Raw genomic sequence first — 20,817 nt, forward strand, 5'->3', positions numbered from 1 at the left:
ATTATCTTCTCTTTCTTTGCTTATGTTTAAGTCAAATTACGTTAAATTTATTTGGGCTCTCCTTTCTGTTGAACACAATTACATATTTCACACATCCCCTCATCCCTACCCCCACCCTTGCCTTGATCTGTTGGGAGAATCAGAGCCATCCTTATATTTGGTAAAGAAAGCACTACATTTTTACATCATTTATTAGACTTTTACAGTTGATTGCAAGAGGCAGAGTCACCAAGCTAGCTAAGCACCAGGAACACAGTTGAGGAATATTAATTTCTTTCATGTACAGTGGATTAGGAAATGAGTTTTACGTGGATATTCTAAAACAGGATCTTCAGGCTGTATTTTTTGAGTCAAGGTGTTGATTCATGACTTTCTTTGAAGTCTTAGAGTGTGCCTCCTTCGGGGTGAGTCAAGAATTCAATGTGTAGATGTTCTCTCTGCCTTTCCTACTTTCATCTGCTTCACTCTGGGTCCCAGGAAGACTGGGTGACATAGTACAAAACATGGCCTATTAGGTCGCCTGGCCTGTAGGCAGAGCAGACTTCCTTAGAAGGGAATGTGAGCAGAACAGGAAATGATCACTATCACTGAGTGTGGCTTTGCTTAAAAAATGCTGGGAAAGCTTCAAATCCTACAGACTTGCCTTGCCGCAGCACTGCTTGAAATCTCATCTGCATTCCTTTGTAGTTAACATGTCATTGGCTTCCAAATGCAGAAGTACTAATATGGACATTCTCCTACCATTAAGGTGTTTTGGTTTTTTTTCCCAAGAACTACCTGAATGGAGTTTCAATCTCATCTGTGTCCGTTGTTAGTAGAGTTGCTGTGTGCCTTCAGGTCAAGTGGGAATAGCACAGAAAACCTGGAGGGGGATGAGACAGAATCTGCAGGCAGTGTGGTGGTGGTAGGTGGGCTGTGGTAGCTGGCAAATGGGGAATGCAAGTCTAAAACTTAATTATACTGCAAAAACTGAGCCAGGGGCATGGCCAGCATGAGAAATCTACTTAGCACCAGGGAGAATATAACACCTTGTCTGGAAATGTATGAGCATGAAACTCTTAATAACTTTGAGGCCGCATTTGGCAATGTTAAACAAGGAAGCCAGGTACAGATTCTGGGACAGGTGAATAAGGAACAGTGAGGACAAATAGTTGTAGACAGCAGTTCATTGTGTCTACTGTTGTTGTTTTTGTTGTTGTTGTTGTTATTGTTGTTTTAATTTAATATAATATATCTACTTAGGTAACTAGAAAGTCCAAGAGCAGAGCTGGCTTCTGTTACAGTGGCTTGGAACATGTCTTCTAATCTCTCTCACTCTCTCCCCTCCCCTCACCCTCTCTCTACCTTTCTCTCCCTCTCCCTCCCTTTCTCCTTTCCTCTCATGACTCTGGCTCCCTGTTTTTGTACTCAGACAAGCTCATTCTATAGTTAGCCCCAAACCTACATTTATATAAACTTCTCTCGCACCCAGATTGTCAAAGTTAGAGAAGGGTCTGATTGGACCCATTTGTGACCAAGATAATAGAGTACTCCGTTCCAACGTGATCAAGTCACCTACCTACATCTGTGGACAGTGAATCGGAATTGGCCCCACTGGTAATACATGAAATGGAAAAAAAAAAAGTCATTCTCACCTTGATCCTAAAGTACTAATGGGAGTGGAAGGGTACTCATGCAGGTAAGATAGAGCCAGGCAAGTGGGAAGTTAGGCATTGGGTACAAAAGCACAAGAATGTTTGAGAAGATTGCAGAACAGAAAACAGTGTGGAAGAGAGCACTGCAGCCAAAAAACTTGCTTCAGCATTTTTTTAGGAAGGACATGTATGGGAGGAGGCCACACCTGGGGTAATTTTGCCATTGATACCACCTTAGGCTAGTTATACAGAAGGTCAAAAAAGGAAACATCTGAGGTCTGAATTTCCCTATGACCACAATGCACTGAGTTTGGACACAACAGTAAACCCTAGGGGTTGCCATGTGGAAGAAAACAGCTTCTAGCTCGGGAAGAAATGAAAAACAGGTTGTGATAGGACAGCTTGGATGTCTTGCTGAGGACTGTCAGGAAAGAAACTGAAAATCTGGGCTTGGGCTGAGCTTTTAGCTACCCTTAAAACCATGAGTGCAATATCACAGAAGTAGGCCAAGAATGTAGTCCACAGAGCAAGTCTTTTTAAAATGCTAATATGTATGAAGGGACAGATGTCTTGAAGCTTTTTACCTGGTAGCAACATCAAATATTATTAATGCATCATTTTATGCCTGAGGCTCATGGTGTCTAAGTACCAAACAAGGCAGAGTTAGTCCTGATGTTTTGAAAGGTGGTGTAAACTCCACTGTTATTTCATATTCTGGGTAGACGAACAGCTCTGAGGACATGTCTTGAGACTACATACACGTTGGGGCAAAAGTAGGTTTGCAGTTTTTCATATGGAAAAAAATAAAATTATAATAAATTATAATAAAGAATAAACTCTTGTGTTTTACATACTCACAAATCTACTTTTGTCCTGCCCTGTATACGTAAAAGTTGGCTTAGAAATGAATGCTCTGAGGATCTGGTATCTGAAGTATGCCCTCGGTTTAGAAACATAAAGTCATGTCTCCATGGTTTTTATCCCTTTCTAAAATCAATTATTTTCCACATAGAAAAGCTTATTATGCTGACAATGTTTCAGCCCCTTAGCTGTAAGCAACACCCCTATCAGGAGCTCTTTGACAGCATTGCTGGGAATTTCAGTCCAGGATCTCTTATGCGTGGGACAGGCAAGCCTTCTTTTGCTGTTTGGACAGAACAATCTTGATGTATACCTCTGGGATATCATTAGGGTTTCAGAGATGAGCTCTAAAGAAGCACCAAACCAAATGCTCTTCTGCTTTCTCCACCCAGGTCCTGCTAAAAGCTGGGGAGGATATTTCAAAGCCACACCTGTGGAATTCCTTCATTGTTGCTGCAATAAAGGGTGGCTTACGGTAACAGGGTCTCTGGGTGACTCCCAGAGCTAAGTGGGCAGATCGCAAATGCAGTTTGTACTACTTCCTCTTTCACCCCAAGGAGCCCCGAAGGTGACCACAAGGCCAGGGGTGGAGGAGGAGATACTATATAACTGTGACTTCTACTGAGGACAAAAAGGGGCACCTGCTTTCATTTTCCACTCTCTATGCTCTGTGAGGGGACTTCCTGTATTGCTCTTGCCATTGCGCCTGGCTTTTAAATTAAAGACTTCGGAAGTAAATGGGACTGTTTATGAAGTATGAATTAAAGATTAGAGTTAAATAGCCTGACTCACTGGTGATTGAAGGGTGATTCACTGCAGAGGAAATCTCTGCTCAAAGCCATTAGCGTAGATCCGCCAATTAGGGCCATTGCTTTGGGATCCTGTATGTCTGGGTTTCTTCTGCCAGTGTGGCACTGAAGCTCAGAGATGAAACATTGGGACAGGAGTAAAAACTACTAAATGCCAAGGCTAAAGGACTGAATCTTCAGTTAAGTGACTTAGGAGACTGAGACAGACAGACTTTCAACAAACTCCTCTCTCTCCCCACCAGACAACATATATGCAGGGGTTTTTTTTGTTTTGGTTTTGGTTTTCAGTTTATTAATTCTTACAGAGATAGAGACAGACAGACAGACAGACCCTGGCTCACTGTTCCACCCATGCATACACTTACTGGTTGACTCTCGTATGTGCCTTGACCAGGAATCAAACGCGCAACCATGGTGCATTGGGATGATGCTCCAAGCAACTGGGCCACTTGGCCGGGGCATGCATGCAGTTTTGGAAATCGTTTCTCCTTTGACATTTGACAACTACATTGTGAAATAACCATACAGAGACCCTTGTATCAGGAGCCCCAGAATCTGGGTTTGTGTTTTAGTTTCACCATTTACTGTGCTCTTGAGCTTGGGTGAGTCACCTAACTCCTTTGTGTAGGTTTTTCTTTACTCAACAAAGAGGGTAAAAATTTGTTATAAAAAAATAAATGGAATAATAATTTGTGAAAGCCTTTCATGAGTTATACACATCATTGTTGTTGTGATGCTTAAGTTTGAGGTCTCTCAGTGTTCAAAGCTGTGCTTGAGACAAATTTAAACTGTACTGGGGTGATGAGGAAGGACTCATGGGGGAACTTGTCCTAAGCTGCCAATTGTAGAGGGGCCAGTAGGCTCCTGTTCCCTGGAAAGGCTGTTTTTCCCCTGTAATACAAATTCCAACTATGCTTACATTGATGACTCCACCTCAAAGGGGCTCTCCTCACACACACTCTGGGCTTATTCATTCCTTCATTCAAGGAATATTTACTGAGCACTACCTATGCTTGTCACAGGGAATACAGAGGTGAATTTATGAAGCTCATAGTTGAGGGAAGGAAGCATTTATAGAACAGATAATTATAACTACTCCATGAGACAAATCCTACCCTGGCAGCAAGACCAAGCTGTTAAGCAGCAGATAGGTGACAGGCGGGGTGCCGGGGGGGTTGTTTAGAGTGGTGTAGGAAGGGCCCCCTGGAGCAGACACCTGAATGGACTCTAGGAACGCATAGGAAAAGACAGAGGGGGTAGGTGCTGAGGTAATTCCAGGCTTTCCGGCTGTGTTGGAATGAAATAGATTGACTTAGCTAACTATCATAAATTATGAAGAGATAAGATAACATGATTTAAAACAGCAATGATTACCCAGCGTTCTGTGATACTGTTTTGAAAGAGCAGATGGTCGTGATACAATGATGGCTTGTTCAATAGAACTGGTAGCTGTGGGCCGGGTATTTCAGGTAAGGGAAAAGATGGGTTTCTCTGGTAAATTTCATTGTTAAAACATGATTAGGTGGTTTATTAATTAATTATCATTCTTTTTGTCATAAGCACTGCCTATGTTTAATGCAAACAGGCAGAGTTTAGCCTAAATGGTAATGAAGCAACTAGAAATTAGTCAGAATAATTCCCAATTGATATTACAAATAGAACTAATTCCCTGTGTACTCAGCACAGAACCAGCTCTTGCACGCTCACTAGAGAATCACTGAATGCTAGAAAGGAGAGAGAAGCAAGAGAAGGCAACGTGCCTCAGGTGGGCAGGCAGAGAGGAATAATACAATCATTTAGCTGCACAGTATATATTTATTTGCAGAAGAATCCTGATATGTATTAAATATTTTCCAGCTCTATTCTCATTAACTTTTGAAAGAGTATTTTATCCATTAATTTTATCATCACTTAAGAAACATACCACACTAGTTTTAATTCAAGTCTGAGAACCAGCCTTCCCTCTGATAAAATCATGGTTAGTCAGCAGTTGATGTGGGATTTTGACATTTTGCGAAACCGTCCATCCCCTTTCCTGTCTCTTTTGCCCCAAGCTGTCTTGAATTTTTTTCTTATGCCCTTTGTTAGACAATAGCATTTCTTTGTTCCTGAAACTTGAATTTGTTTTCTATTTCCGTTGAAACTTAATGGTGCAAGAGACTGATCAAAAGAAATGCTCCCTTTAAAACATGTGCAAATACTTTTCTGCATATTTTGGGGGAAGGATGGGTATGTGGGTCATCGAAACAATTTAGGTATTTTATGCCTCATATTCAGATGAGTATAAAGAACTCAAAATATCCCCCTTCAGAAAGCAATGTTCTCTTTCATTAAATGTGAGATGGATTACAGGTAGTGGTTGATGGTGCCTGTAATCACGTGAGTGCAAAGAAAACTCAATATACCAGTGGTTCTCAAACTTTAGCTTATAATGCCATCACCTGGGAACTTGTTAGAAAAGCAAACTCTCAGGTCAAACTACAAACCTACTGCATTTTATCAAATGCAGGGCTAAAGGTTCAGATATAGACTTCTGTAAACTTATGGAATCCAATCCATTTAAAGAATTTACCCCTCACTATGAGAACAAGTAGTAGAATTTCTTCTTATCTGAGAGCAGGTCTGTTTACAAAGCCAGGACTTCCCCCATATCAGCATGGCTGCAAGTCGAAGGTGGTATTACCACTTCTAGTGTGGGCTGACCAGCTGAGGGCGAGGTGTGAGCGGCCTGTGGGCTGCGAGGCATACTCTGTTCCATCAGACGTTGCCTCTGCCCCTTTTACCCCCTCTCCCTCCGCAGACAGTTTACTAGCATTGTTTAATAACTACGTAAGGCTTTCATGCTGTTATAGTTCCAATTCCTTAGGTGGAGTTAATACCCTCACCCTTTATCACTCTCTTAAACAAATGGAGGGAGTTTTAGATTCCCTTCTGAGAAAAATTTTTGAGAAACATAAAGGAAACTGAAAATCAGGCTTTTAAGAAAGGTGAAATATAAATGGATTTTACTGCCTACCTTGATAGGCATTCAGCCCGTTCTATATTTTTGACAGAACTCTTTTTTTTGCTGAGTGTATGACTTCTGTTGAAGGACTGCATTTGCCTATCTCCATTGTAACAAGGGAGGCTATATGAGTAAGATATAGTCAATAAAAAGCCAAAGGTATGTAGGGGACTTCTTGGAAGTCCTCTCAAGAAAGTGAAAATTGTCCTTTCTTTTTCTTCCTGAGACCTGAAAGGCAGACAGAAAGACTGGCGCTCCAGCAGCCATCTTAAACCATGAGGTGAGTGAAATCTCCAGAGGCTATCAGGACAGAGGGAGAGAGAAGCTTGATTTATTAATGACTCTATGGAGCCACCATGTCACCCCTGAGAGAGAAACAAACTTCTCTCCTTGGGATTTTCTTAAAATTAAATAACACATAACATTGCCCTGATAGAAGAGATGTCACCAAATGGGGGTTGGCTGCAGAGAAAGGGGAAGTTAGAAGTATGGAAGCTAAACTTCAGATATTTTACAGCTTAAGCAATCCTATCAAGCTGTACCATATTACATTTCCTCTTCTAGAAAATTAGCACCCCCTGCCAATATGCTTATAAGTCTTCAGCTCTATAAATCCTACTTTTGATTTTTTTTTTCAAAATCTATAGTATCTCCACTTTTCTGAAAGAGTGCTGTAAGTTCTTATACTAACACTAATATAACTTTAGTTAATTTTAAGACAAGATATTTTATATCATTTAGAATTTAGGAGAGGGACTGGAGAAGTTCTCGTATATTAAACATGACAATAATCAAACAATGTCAGAAAAATATTTTCCTAAAAAGAAGAGTATGCCATACTATAAAAATTTCTCAGTTTTTCCAAAGACCTTCCTCTGCGGTTCTTAGATCATAAAATTTCTCTTCCAGATGAAGCCCAAGAGAACAAAAATGAGTGGAACTCTTCCATGACTAGTCCCTGGATTTAAAAAAAGTAAGCTTTCCTTCCAGTTATTGCAATCATACAACAGTATGTCCAACAGTCCCTGACAATTAATAATAACAATAATAATCACAGCAAATATATAATGTTTGCTATAAAGACACTCATCTAAATGCTTTATGTGCATTAACTCATATGATTATCATCTCCTATAATGTAAGTGTTCTTATTAGCCTAAAATTGACACACAAAGATGTCACAAATATATTGAATGGAGGAACTGAAATGTGTACCCAAGCAAGTGACTAAAAAGGAGGAGCATTATGAATAGAAGATATATGTGGTTTTCACACTGAATTTATGTTTGCTATGTGGCTAAGGGAGATTGAATAATATATAGTCTAGATTTGTTGTTTTCATTAGTTTTACATTAGAATTTTAAATTTTCTGTTCATTACCTTTATTAATCATTGGAAATTAATGGACAAGGGAGATGATAAATAGGGACTATTTAAGTTTGCTTTCTTTATGCTTGTTCTGTATTTTAAAATAAGGTTGAACTTGCTAACCATGGGCAGCTTAGCCAGGTGTCACATTGCCTGTCTGATCCAGGGCCTCAGTCCGTCCAGGCTTTTCCCTCCAGGGACTGAATATAACTTCACCAATTGTCACATTAGGACATTTTGAAGTGAACTGTCTATTTGCATTGCCAACTCTGTCTCTGGGCTCTTATGATAGGTATTACACAGGAGTCACGCAGGGCGGAGTATGATAGAGTGGGGGTAAGTGTGGGGGGCAGCAAGGGGAGAAACATTCACTCAGTGATGACATTTGTCTCTTCTTGTAGACAAAATGCCAGCTAATCCCTTCCTAAGCCCAGGGCAGTTTTTTTGGCTTTTCATCTTTGTAGTATTTATGTGATCTTTCTTGTCCATGCTGAGGACTGTTACTAATCTTTTCACCATTTATCAGCATTTAAGACTCTCTAATAACACTGGTCACTGAAGTAGGATGAGGGATTCCTCTCTAACTCTTAAAAACATACATATTAGTATTTTTCTTTTTAATAAGAAATATAAAAAGAGGAGAGTACAAGTTGTATAAGAGTCTACCCCCTAGAATATCTCTAATAAAATTTACAAGTAAATGAAATGTGACTTGCTTTGGACACAGAGAAATCTGTCTGGATTGATTTAGCTTGGTGCTACTAGAAGCCAGAGCTCTGGGTGATAGTTTTCAAGATTCCTCACAGTTCCACTGTACAGAAAGAGGTATTTTTTAAAAATAGGAAAATAGTTGGGTGTGTGAGGTCAGCGGAGAATCCACACCTTACTTTAAGTTTGGTTGAATATATTGCAGGTTGCTATTGCCCTCTCGTGGTAACAGAGCAGACTTACAAGCAAAGTCTATATTTTCCTAGTAAATCCCACCCCGATGTTTGCCAGGGCCTGAGATAAAGTGTAAATGAACATCAACCAGCTATCTATATACTTATCTGAAAGTTGTAAATCAAGCTAGAAAATTATTAAATAAAAGATGTTCTACCAACTTACCTAGAAAAAGATACTTTCATTACCACCCGAGAGCCCATACTTAAGCTAAAATTCTCAGACTCCTTTGAATTCCATGGAGACATGAAGACAGTGTCAGGCCTAGCCTCACCTTCCCCGCCCACTCTGACGCACACTTCCAGGGAACGCGCCTTCACTCCTGTAGGTACCCCAGCCACCTGGCTAAGCTTCATCCACATACCTGCCAAGAGCCCCCTCCTCCCTACACACTCAGTGCAGGTCCAGGCGAATCCATACCAATGGCATAGTCATAAGTACACTCAGGAGAGAGTACTATGCAGGTCCTAGAGGTGGTCTTGGGACCATTTGGGCAAGGCATTTCTGCAGTTCCAGGTACCCAGAGTACGATCCAGAAAGCGGTGGTGGACATGGAGGTGGTGTGAATTAACAGAGAGCTAACGGGCTGAATACACTGGTTTGCCTAAATCTGTCCTGAAAGTCCCCTGACTTGAGAAACCCACTGTCAGGATGTCACAAGTTCCATTTTCTGATATGGCATCAAGCGGTTAAAGGAAAAGTATAAAATTTATTGGACAGCTCCCAAATAGGGGCTAAAATGAACACTCATTAGTGTCAAATATGGTGTAGATTATCCATCTTCCGCAGTCATAGTCAATTTTCCCCCTGATGGCTGATATTGGCAACTGTGATTTGTGGTTTTCAATGATGGGTGTGACTAAAATGTGCAATGTAAGCACATTGTAATCCTAAATGTCAACAGTCTGTTTGTGACTTTGTGGATTAACATTGTACTTTGTACTGAGATAGCACGAGTTTGACTTTTTCACATGTGTTGTATTGCGATCATGTTTTCTAAACTCATTGCTAACTGCCACTGTAGGTAACTATTTTGTTTAAATAATAACATTCATGTAACAGAAAAATAAGTAATGCTGAATAGAATATGATTTCAAGTAGATGCATATTTTTCATTTTTAATAATAAATTAATAACACCTGTGCATCATTACTATTATATCATTGTTGCTGCTGCTGTTATTTTGTCTGGCAGGGTTGTGTCTCTGGCTGGTTTTCTAAAAAGCTGGTCATTCTAAAGGCAAGTCCCACGGGCCTCCACACTCCTTGCCTAGTGAAGAGGGATAAGGCCTGATCCAGGCCAGGGTGGGGTTTAAGGGCTTCCAGCATAGGGTTCAAGTCAAGTCTCTGGCTGAAAACTTTAGGAAGAAAAAAAAAAAAACTGTTTATGGACTATTAAAGGCAGATATATAATTGAGTTTGGTTTGAAATCTATATAGGCTGCCAAAGAATCATGTGGGCCAAAAGATTTGTGAGTTTACAAAGAAAATTACTTTGCAAAAAAAAGTTGGGTTTGATGATGTTCACATTCAAGAACTCAGTTTTTCAATATCACTGGAAGCATATGTTAAACTGCAAAAATTAACTAGAGATTGCATTTCAGAAAGCAATGATATCCGACTTCTTTATTAAGTTTACCCTTAAATGAACAAAGAAGGAGAAGAGCATTTCTTCCATTAGCCAAGCAGACAGGACATCTGTGCACAAGAAAATGCAAGACAAAATTTGGCGGGTGAAATTTATTGTTGGGGAAGGAATAATTGCCTTAAAGGTACCGAAAGTGTTATATCCCACATCTTAAATTGGATCGGAACTCACAGGTTTTAAGTGTTTCTTTGTTGTTTATTTTTATCTTAACCTTGTATTGGTTGCATGGTGACAACAAAAGAGAAATTCAGACTAAGGGCAAGGGGAGGAGAGCCCAGTTTCTGAGCCTCGCTCGTTTCGACTTGACATTCTGCAAAGAGAGACCCCTCTGTGTCCAGGTCTGAGGGATGCCGACCCTGCAGGTAACCCCCAAATCACGATAGGGCCCGTGAGCCCCACAGGATGAGCATGATATGTTAGAGCCATGACATCTAGCTGGTGTTTCTGTGACTCATTTTTGCATATGCGCTTTTAAACTCATTGCTGAATCTTTAATAAAATTTTCAAAAATTACCAAATCAATCCTAGCTGGACTGGACGATGTGAGCACAGGATAAACAGAAATCAGCTCTCCCTTGTCACAAGCAGGAGTAGCTGGTGGAGGCAGCCAAAGTGAAAGTCAATCTTGTGTACAGGGATTTAGGCTTCAAGGCCCTGTCCTCTGTTTCCAGGTAAAGATTGACCCTATATTCTCAACCTCAGAGCAGTGGGTTGTTACTCTTATTAAGAAGACAATGGTTTCATTCTGCATAGATCACTTGGTATAAAACTCTTTCTCATATTTTTATTATTCAGTTACAGTTTATATTCAAATTATTTTGCATTAGTTTCAGGTATCCAGCATAGTGGATAGACCATCATATACTTCACAAAATGTTCCCCCTTATACTTCAGTACCACCTGGCACCATACAGTTATTACACCATTATTAACTATATTCCCTATGCTGTAACATACATCCCTGTGACTCTTTCGTTGTACTTCTGAAGCTATTCACCTTTTCCCCCAGTTTCCTACCCCTCTCCCCTCTGGCAACCATCAGTCTGGTCTGTTTCTCTTTTGTTTGCTTGCTTATATTGTTCAGTAGATTCCACATACGAGTTATAGGTTGGGTTTTTCTTCATGGCATTCTCACTTCTCTCTGGTAGCTTCTAGGCAACCACTGCTGCATCCCATTCAGGCATCTTATAAGCAATAGCTATAATCTGCACCATTTTTGTGTCCTCTCCATTTTTGCAAAGGAGAATTCTTCTTTTCCAACAGAAGGTATGTGTCAGATACCATAACACCCTAATTCAGGATCTTCTCAAGGAGGCTTGTGACAGCTAATTTTATATGTCACCTTGGCTGGACCACGATGCCCAGATATTTGGTCAAATATTCTGAATGTTTCTGTGAGGGTGTTTTCTTTTTGTTTGTTTGTTTTGGTGTTTTTTGTTTTTGTTTTTTTAGATAAGATAAACATTTAAATTGGTGGACTTTGAGTAAGTAGATTGTTTTCCATAATGTGGGTGGGGTTCACCCAATCAGTTAAAGTTGACAGAACAAACACTGAATTCCCCCTGGGCCGGAAGCAATTTTGCCAACAGTTGGCACTTCAGACCTGAACCACAGCATTGGTTTGTCCCTGACTCTCCATCCTGCTGGTCTATCCGACAGATTTTGGAACTGCCAGCCTCCATAATCACATGAGCCAATTCCTTAAAATAAGTATCTCCTCTCTCTCTGCCCCACCCCTCAACACACACACACACACACACACACACCCCTATTGGTTCTGTTTCTCTGGAGAACACAAACTAATACAAATCTTTAATTAAGGAAACTCAAATAATTGCAAGGCATTGATAAGGAATCTATAGCTTAGCACAAATTTGTGAAACTTCGACTTGAACATTTTTTTAAAAAGAAAAAAAAAACCAAATAGAATATTTAAGTGGCATATGCTCTAACTATTTGTAGGACTGGCCCTCTACCATAATTGAAGATTCAACCTTCCTAAGCTCAGAAGAAAACATGAATTTCCCTCCACCTCCACTTGTCCCTGGCAGTGAGTCTGAGTAACCTGAAAGAAACTATTTTCTGAAAGCAAGAATTTGCAGAACTTGCTACTGTTTCACTCAATCTGAGCATTGGTTTATTCTATAGTTATTGTGAAACTACTATGTGTAAAACATTATAATTGGTTCTGATTATATCCAGATACATTTAAAATACCGGGTCCAGCACAAATAATGCCCCATTTTTATTACAAAATCATAAGCATATAATTCTGTAACATAACAATACCACACTTAAGCACACCATATGACATTTTAGATGAAATATTCAAATTAAAACTACAAATTATTACACCCACATTATTGCCCTACCCACCACACTTAAGCAGGCATTACTTCTGCCGGACCCTGTATAATCCCATGACAGCATCTTTCTTGGTTCTTATCATTATAAAAAGAATTACAAATCCTAGAGTATGGGGAACCAATCCTAGAGTCTGACTCTGGGCTGACTTGGCAACCTCTTTGTTCTCAGTCATAATTTTCTATCTTGCCACCACATACACACATATTATTCCGCACATGCCCTAAGAAAATGGTTTCTGTAGCACTTCTTGGTTGCATATCTGTTGACCTCGTCATTCTCCTCAAAACATATAGAGTGGGAGAGAGCATGTTTTCCCTTTTCTTCCTGTTTCTTTTTTCTACAGTTGTTTTCTTATTCAGATCAAGGGGGCAATCTGGGAACATACAACATCATCATAGTAATACCATTTACTCAGAACCTGCTGGCTAAAAAACACACATTGGCTTTACTTCTCACAAAAACACTGCAAGGTAGCCATTATTACCCTCATTTATACATGTGATTACTATGATGCAGAAATGTTAAGCAAGTTGAATGACTTATGTTGTAAGTAAATAGCAGAGTGAGAGTTCAAACATGCATGTGTCTAGTTTCTAAGCTCATTCTTTTGCCATTCCTTCAAACTTGCAGTAGTACCCTCATATAGTAATACTCATACAATTATTTCTACTATTAGAAAGTCTTTTTTTTTTTTTTTTTTTTTTTTTTTACTGATATGGACACACCTCTTATCCCTAGAAATCTGAGAAAAAAATGTATTTTCTTCTGTACTGGTTTCTTTACTTGCAATACTGTACTATGTAACCAAAAATGGAATTCACTGGCCCAAGAAATCAAACCTTGACACATGAATTAAAACTTAGTTCATTGGAAAATAAAATACAGTTGTTTGAATTTATATCATCCTTGTGCAATGACTATATATATATCTGAAAGCTTTGAAAGAAAAAAAACTTATTAAATCTCTCTTTCCACCCCATTTATTCTATCTGGTTTTTCACTTATTTAGTATTTATAAAAAGTCTGCTCTGAATTAAGCTCTGTGGTCTCTTTGAGTAGGCTTGCCTCTGTTGAAAGTGTACCATTTAGGATGATTCTTTACAATCCTGTCCTTTGAGGGACAAATCAGAGCCTCATTTTGTACTAATCTAGATTTAAAGCCTGAAGTGACTGTCATCCTTTCTTAAGTTCCCAAAGGTCTTATAATTATTACTCCCCACATGTGCCTACATTATTTCAAGAAAATTCCAGGTTCTATCTTGCTTTGCTTGCTTGCTTGTTTTAAGGTCACATTCTCTCTCTTTCTCTTTCTCTCTCTCTCCCTCCCTCCTCCAAGTACAGGGAAACAAGGAGATAGAAAGCTAACTCCAGCACCATCCCTTCTGGTTTTAGGAACCCCTAGACATGGTTTCTTCGAGTTCAAGGCTATATATATATATATATGAAAATAAAAGTATAATAACCACTGTTTCATTACTGACTCTAGATATTCTTGCTCCACACAGTATTGCAATGTTCCTTCTTTTACAAGTGAGTGAACTGTGGCTTTGAAAGATTAAACAATTTATCATTATAAAATGTGACAAAGCTGGGATACAAATCCAGATTTTTCAACTCTTTAAGCCCACACTTTTGTCATTTTCTACTTTGTAGTATCTCAAACAACAAATGATAAATGGTTGTTTTACTACTATGCAGACTCTGTGATTCCAGGAAGCTTGAGAAATAGCATTCTTTTTTTTATGCTTTGAGCTGTACCTCACAGCCAAATAAACTTTTATTGGCTTTACCCTTCTTGCCAAGAACTATCCCTTCTGTTACTTATATCCACCCCAAGACCAATCTGATTATCTTGATTTTATGATAAATAGGAAGCTGAGGATTCATGATTTTCTGAAGCTGGTCAAAAGCCACATTGTTTTAAAAAATGAAGACATCAAAATTCAAACACAAATCTTATTTTAAAAGTCACATTATTTTTACCTGAGAAAGATATTGGGACAATGTTTTGAATCATTAGCCAATGTGCTTCTATCTTACTCCCCAACCTAGTCCACTCGATCTACCTCCTTGGACCATGGCATATACCCAGGCTGGGCAGTTAAAACAGTCTGGGTTAATTGATACCAAGGTAGGGCAGTTAGAGAAACAAACCCGAGAGAAGTAAGCATATCCACGCTCATTTTCTGAGTTTCATAACAGACTTTTCAAACACAGGACAGGGAGAACACATGGAGAGAAAGGCTTTTTGAGCTATGACAGCCTAGGTCTTCCAGCTGAGATCTTGACCTAAACAGAAAGCAGAGAGGACGTTGTCAGATCCAGCATTTTCCCTTTTCCCATCCGGACTAGAAGCTCTTACCCCTCATGGTCTGTCTCCCTCATTTTTGCCAGACCAAGCCCTCAAAGGACTGAGGAAATGAGAGCCCTCCTTGTACCCCAAGTGGGAGATACTGGTTCATGACTTCTTACCAAGGGCCCTGAGAGTTGACAAGGGTCCAAAGTCCCCTCCTCCACCCCCACACACCACCATGGCACTACAGAATGAGGATAGTTGCAGTAGGTGCTGGGCAGACACTTTGAGTCAATCCTGGATTCTCCCAATACTCCCAGGGGATGTGGGAAGTCATCAAGTGGTTTTCTAAGTGGCATGATAGGACTTTGAGGGATGACAAATCTGAAAGGTCCCTTAGGCAGGATAAGACATACTGCAAGTTCCATTTGACCAGTATCTACAATATATGGAGAAGGAAGCTGTTTATCAGACACTAATTTGGACAGAAGCTGCTCCTCATGATCAGGTATCTATTCCTGATGCCGCAATGCTAGATCAGTGCCATGAAATTTACATACTATCCCGGATATATATGTGCACACAGTGGGAAGCAAGTCTAAATTAGTGAAGTTTATCCTAAATAGAAGAGATTAAAGTTTTCTAGCTTCGTACTGTCAGGTGGAATGAGACCTTGTAAACACATGAATTTACTCTTTATTCCCACTGTACTCATTTACTTCCAAGGGGTCAATTAATTCATTTTACAAATACAGACTCAGTGAAAGAAGAAAGAATTGTTCTTCCAAAAATAGAGAAGGGAACTAAAATAGCATTGAAAATTTATGAGCCACGTGGAAGAGCCTCATCCGTTCCCATGCCTTTAACCAGCCACTTCTGCATTGGGGACTCCAAGTCTCACTGTTAGCCTCCTCTTTTTCCCATCTCCACGGGAGCATTCCAGCCTCCCACCACCAAACAACACAAGCAGGGAGACGAGGGCTGCACTGGGGCCACAGAAATCTTGGTCCATATTCCTAAGCCAGGGCTCAGTAGCAACTTAATACATTTTAAGTGAGTGAATGCATGGATGTTTAATTTGTTATTTCAAGAAATCTACAAGGTGATCTGTCCACAGGCAATGTTATTTGGTTTCTGAAATTTAGATTGTTTTTCAATCACTTTGCAAATAGAGTAGGGATCCTCTTATCCCCCTGTGGGGTTCTCACTGAGGGAGTGTCCAAAGCTGTTTGTGATTAGCCAGCAATCAGGTAAAGAAAGGAGAATTTCTGGCCATGAAAAAATCTCCTCTGTGAAGACCAACAGGTCTCAACAAAGGAGATGATGTTCTATGGAGCAGGAACATGAATAGGACTGAGGTGGATTTTGTATCATTTCTGACAGAACACGGACCCTCATTCTTCATGCCCATCTGCACTCAAGTGGGACGTTTGCTGTTTTTCCATTGCTGGCGAGAAGGCTGTCTCTCAACCACTTTGCGGGAGGATCGCCTCTAAGGTCTTATTCCTGACACTCTTCAGGAAGCTCAGAACTGCAGTCCCTCCTGTGCCTCTCTCTTCTAAGGCCTGAGGTGGCCCAGGGAGATGGCTTGGCTTCCTGCTCTTTGCTTTGGCGGCAGCTGTGACAAGGTATTTGGTCACCACAGTTATGTGGTAGCTGCGCAGCTCTGCCAGGGCCTCCACACACTGGTTGTATGCTGTCAGAAGTGAGCCGTTTCCAGAGGACAGGACATGATGCCTCAGCGAAGGCGCTGCCTGTATTTCTTCTATGAAGGCCTTATGAAAAGGAGGCATGTAGTCCCTCATTCTGAGCAGAAAGTCACCTGAAAGAAACAACCCGGAACAATGTCTTAGCTCCACATGGAAAGGTAAGAGAACCTGTCTGCTTTTCCAAACATCAACACAACAAAGATTATTGCTGTCCTCCTAACTATCCAATCTACTTTGCTGGCTCTTTTGCTAGTAGACTTCAAAGACTCAGATGCACACTCGTGACTAGTGACAGGAGTTGGGGAAGGGAATAAGAAGCAAGCACATCTCAGATAGCTGAGTTGGAATTGTATCTATCAGCCAGTGTATCAAAATGTTTATAATTTATCAAATGTGAGCAAAGTATCTTGCTAGTCACTCTGCTAGAATAGTTACAAATGTAAGACATAAACCCTTAAACTATGTAGCTAGATAATCTGCTGAATTTTGTTTCTTAAATGTTTTGTTTTGGAGGGAGTGCTAAGGAAGAAGAAAATAATAGAATTTATAAGAGCAAGAAGATAAAGAATGCACAACTCTTTTCATAGTGGCCTTTCTAAGTCAAGTTGTATAAAAATCTAATTAATAGATATTTATAGAACGTTTAGATAAATTGTTTCTAGAAAATCCATTATGCATTTAATATGATGCATGGTAAGTCAAACACTCACATTACCAAGCCTAACTCTGTGAAAAGTTACCATGGTTCTACAGAACTGACTTCTGTGGATGAGACTGGACCCTATGACACCAGGTTGCAGTTATTTTATGTTTTCTTCTAATTCATCTTGAAAACAGTACTGTGAAGTGCTTTTGGCAGTTGTTGAACATTTGGCTCAAGGCTGGCAGGTAAGGAAATGAGCAATTTCAAGCTTCTAACACCGCTAGCCCTTCCCCTTTCTGGTCTAAATAGAACTGGCTTGAGGCGGCACCGCTTCCAGATGAAGGGCTCTTGAGGAGGAGCGTAGGCCGATTACCAGCACTCCCCAGACTTGTTGACAACGCGCCACTCCCTTCAAACCCCACAGCTCTCTCCCATTTTAGAGAAAGGAAGCCACCACCTAAGATCCCAACAAAACTGCAGTGCACAGCTGGAAATACAGCACTGTTTTAAGACTGGGAAGTGAAACTCAATATCCTGCTGAGATCTGATATTAACTTGATGACATAAGAACATACGAGTATGGCAGGCACACCGTTTCCTGGGTAATTTGGAAAAGTATAGACTTTGTGACATTTTAAGTTACGCTTGGTTTTTATCAATTTGTAAAAACACCTCTGCTCTTCTTCCTTGTTATGGAAAAGAAAAAGAAGAAGAAAAAGAAAAACGTCCGACTTACCACTTTCCTTGCTGTGATGAATGCCCAAGAACTCATCAAAGGCGTGAAGCACTGTGCTCTGAGCAGCACTCCCTCCAGAGTATTTCAGGGGCTCTGTGGACACTCCCTCATATATCAGCCCCACAGGCATTGCTGGGTTATCTTTCCATCTGAGCAAGAGTAAAGTTAGAGCGAAGTGGGTACTCGAAGCTAAGAGTACATTTTCCGATACAGAAACAGAGAGTGAGCAATAAAGAGAACACGATTTCAATGATAATCAAAGACTGGATATCTTTGTAGGCTGGGTACCTAAGCATCATCTTGACCCCAGTTTCATAACAGGACATAGAATGCAACTCTTCTTCTACCTCATTTAAAGGAATTTTAAAGAGAAGTAAAGAATATATAGAGAAGAATCCTTAGCTTTGTTTCCACAGTGTATTCCTTTAAAAAATCTATTCATAAAGACAACATTAGGACTGATTAACAGGAACAAATTAGGGACTCTGGAGCCATCTTCTCTCCTCCTGATAAAATAGTTTTGATGCTATAATAATTTCACAAGTAGAGATTTAAAAATACTCACACAAACAAGCATACACGCACATATAAAACACACACCCACATCTCTTTGCCCTTCTCTGAAATAGTCATAACACTTGTCACATTAAACTAGCATTTCTAAATACTACCTGACTTCATGGGAATGCTTTTATCAAACACTTTGTTGATAACAGGTATAGATAATAAGGATGATGGCAAAAAGAGTGCCATACAGTCCTGCAGGTTACCAGAAGCTCAGTCCAGGGACATGTAGGACTGGAATAAAAGGCTCGTAGTCATGCTCAGATTAAGTAGGTTTTTCTTCCTTCTCCTCTGTTTCCTTCTCTCCTTTCCTCTCTTCAGTCTTCCTGATTCCATTTCTTCATCTTTTTGTCTCTGAGTCCCCTTTTTCTTATCTCCAACTAGTTTACTCTTGTCCCTGTCTGACTTTTTAGAGTCTTAAACAATCACAGAGTGTATGGGGATGGCCCCATAATATGACAAAACCGACACCCAAAATACGTATATTTGTATTCATAATGCTTAACAGTTTATGAAGCAGATTCACATTCATTTTCCCTTTTGACCTCTTTTGAGTAGATCAAGGCAGGTATTTTTAAACCCAGTTTACAGATAAGAAACAAAGATTCAAAGGAGTTAAGTCTCCAGGGCCACATTGCTTAGGAGCAAGAGAACCAGAACTTAAATCTTAAACTTGTAATTTTCTATTTTAATGTTCTCAAGACCTGCACATGTGGATTTCTGCCTTTTCTAAGAAATAGAATCATCTTCTTCTATTACCAGGAACAATATACCACACTGATGGTTAACAGTTTAAATAAAAGGCTTACGTGATATCTCACCTTCTTCTCATAATTCTAAAACTTTGCTCAAGAGATGGGAAACATCTAGTTCTCTCTCACATATACAAAAACCACAGAAAAACACTTAGCTTCCTGTCTTAATGAACTTATTCAAATCTCTCTGAAGTAGAGAATGTTACAAGAAACTGTTTTTAGTTGTTTTTTCTTTTTGGGGGTGGTACTGTTTGGGGTTGGCTGTTCTACCATTTTCATTGTATAGATATCAGAATGGCCTTTGCAGGTAAGGTAATATCACTCTAGAAAGAAATGAAGCGCAGGAAGCAGTCAAGGGGACAAGTAGGAAGAACAAAAGGAGGATTCTGACTCTAAGATGTTCCTGTTAAGAAAGAAGGCTGTATTTTAAACTGATATGGAATTTAATCGCAGGTATGATATTTACTGACTGTGAGACTTGGCTTAGGGCTCTTTCCTGAATCTCAACTTCCTCATTCAAGTAACACAAGTATCTATCTTACTCGATTGTTGTGAGAAGTAATTAAAATAACATTTGCTCAGTGCTTGGAACATATTATTATGCGTTTGATAAATATCAGCTATTGTACGGTATTATTCAGAATGAGCTGGAATCCCTGTTCTCCCTTTCATTATTTTGTAACTTTGTACAAACTCTTCTGAGTCTTAGTTCTCCTAATTTGTACTTACTTTGTAAAGCTGCCAGAAGAATTAAACAGGCTTCTGGGAGTTTTCGTGACTTGTCAGAATTCAGAACACTTGTTCAATAACATTTCTAAAGAACATTTTATGGGTAAGCAATCTTGAAGACATGGCTGCTACTGCACGGTAAGTGTACTAGATACAATACCTGTTCAGATTTTCTTTGTAATCCCATTGATAATTTTACATAGTCACTTTGATCTCCTTCACTAGTTTCTACCCATTATGACCACTTCTAAGTGTTGGACTCTGCCAAAGTTCAGTCCTTCAGCTTCCCACTACTTGCATTTCCCCAGTGATTTTATCTAGCCTCACAGATTTAAAAACCTATTCTGACTGTTTACAAATTTGCACCTACACCTGAACCCCTCCCCTGTATTCCACACTCATATATTCGAATGTCTACCAGACACCTCCGTAGGAAGGAACATATCCCAAACCAACTCCCTGATTCCCTCACCCTTATGTGAACCTTGTTCTGCCTACAGTCCTTTTGCCAAACTTACTCTGCCTCACCGGAAAAACTGGCAGTTACGTCTTTTCACCAGATTGGGCTGAAAACATTAGAATCTTCTTTGGTTTTTGATTGACCTTTTCTCTCCCATTCCCTGTGCAATCCAACAGTAGATCCTGTCAACTTTACCTTCAATCTAAATCCAGAACTGGCCATTTCTCAAAGCCTCTGCTGTTAGTACCCTAGTTAAAGGTATCACCCTGGATTGTAGTCAGAGCTTCTTAAATACTT

General features: G+C 39.8%; 1 protein-coding gene across 1 annotated transcript in view; it reads right to left on the reverse strand.

The window, feature by feature from the left end:
- Positions 1–15,633: 15,633 nt before the first annotated feature.
- The window catches only part of IDO2 (indoleamine 2,3-dioxygenase 2), a 51,818-nt gene continuing 46,634 nt past the window's right edge, over positions 15,634–20,817 (reverse strand). Inside the window, exons 9-10 of the mRNA XM_054565791.1 lie at positions 18,013–18,161; positions 15,634–16,746 (exon numbers count right to left, since the gene is read on the reverse strand). Of these exons, the coding sequence (XP_054421766.1) occupies positions 16,391–16,746; positions 18,013–18,161 (505 nt within the window). The 3' untranslated portion in view covers positions 15,634–16,390. The remainder of the gene's footprint in view (positions 16,747–18,012; positions 18,162–20,817) is intronic.

This window comes from Pteronotus mesoamericanus, unplaced genomic scaffold (genome assembly GCF_021234165.1).
Source record: "Pteronotus mesoamericanus isolate MK-2021 breed Mesoamerican mustached bat unplaced genomic scaffold, CSHL_Meso_final contig_169, whole genome shotgun sequence".
Classification (NCBI taxonomy): domain Eukaryota; kingdom Metazoa; phylum Chordata; class Mammalia; order Chiroptera; family Mormoopidae; genus Pteronotus; species Pteronotus mesoamericanus.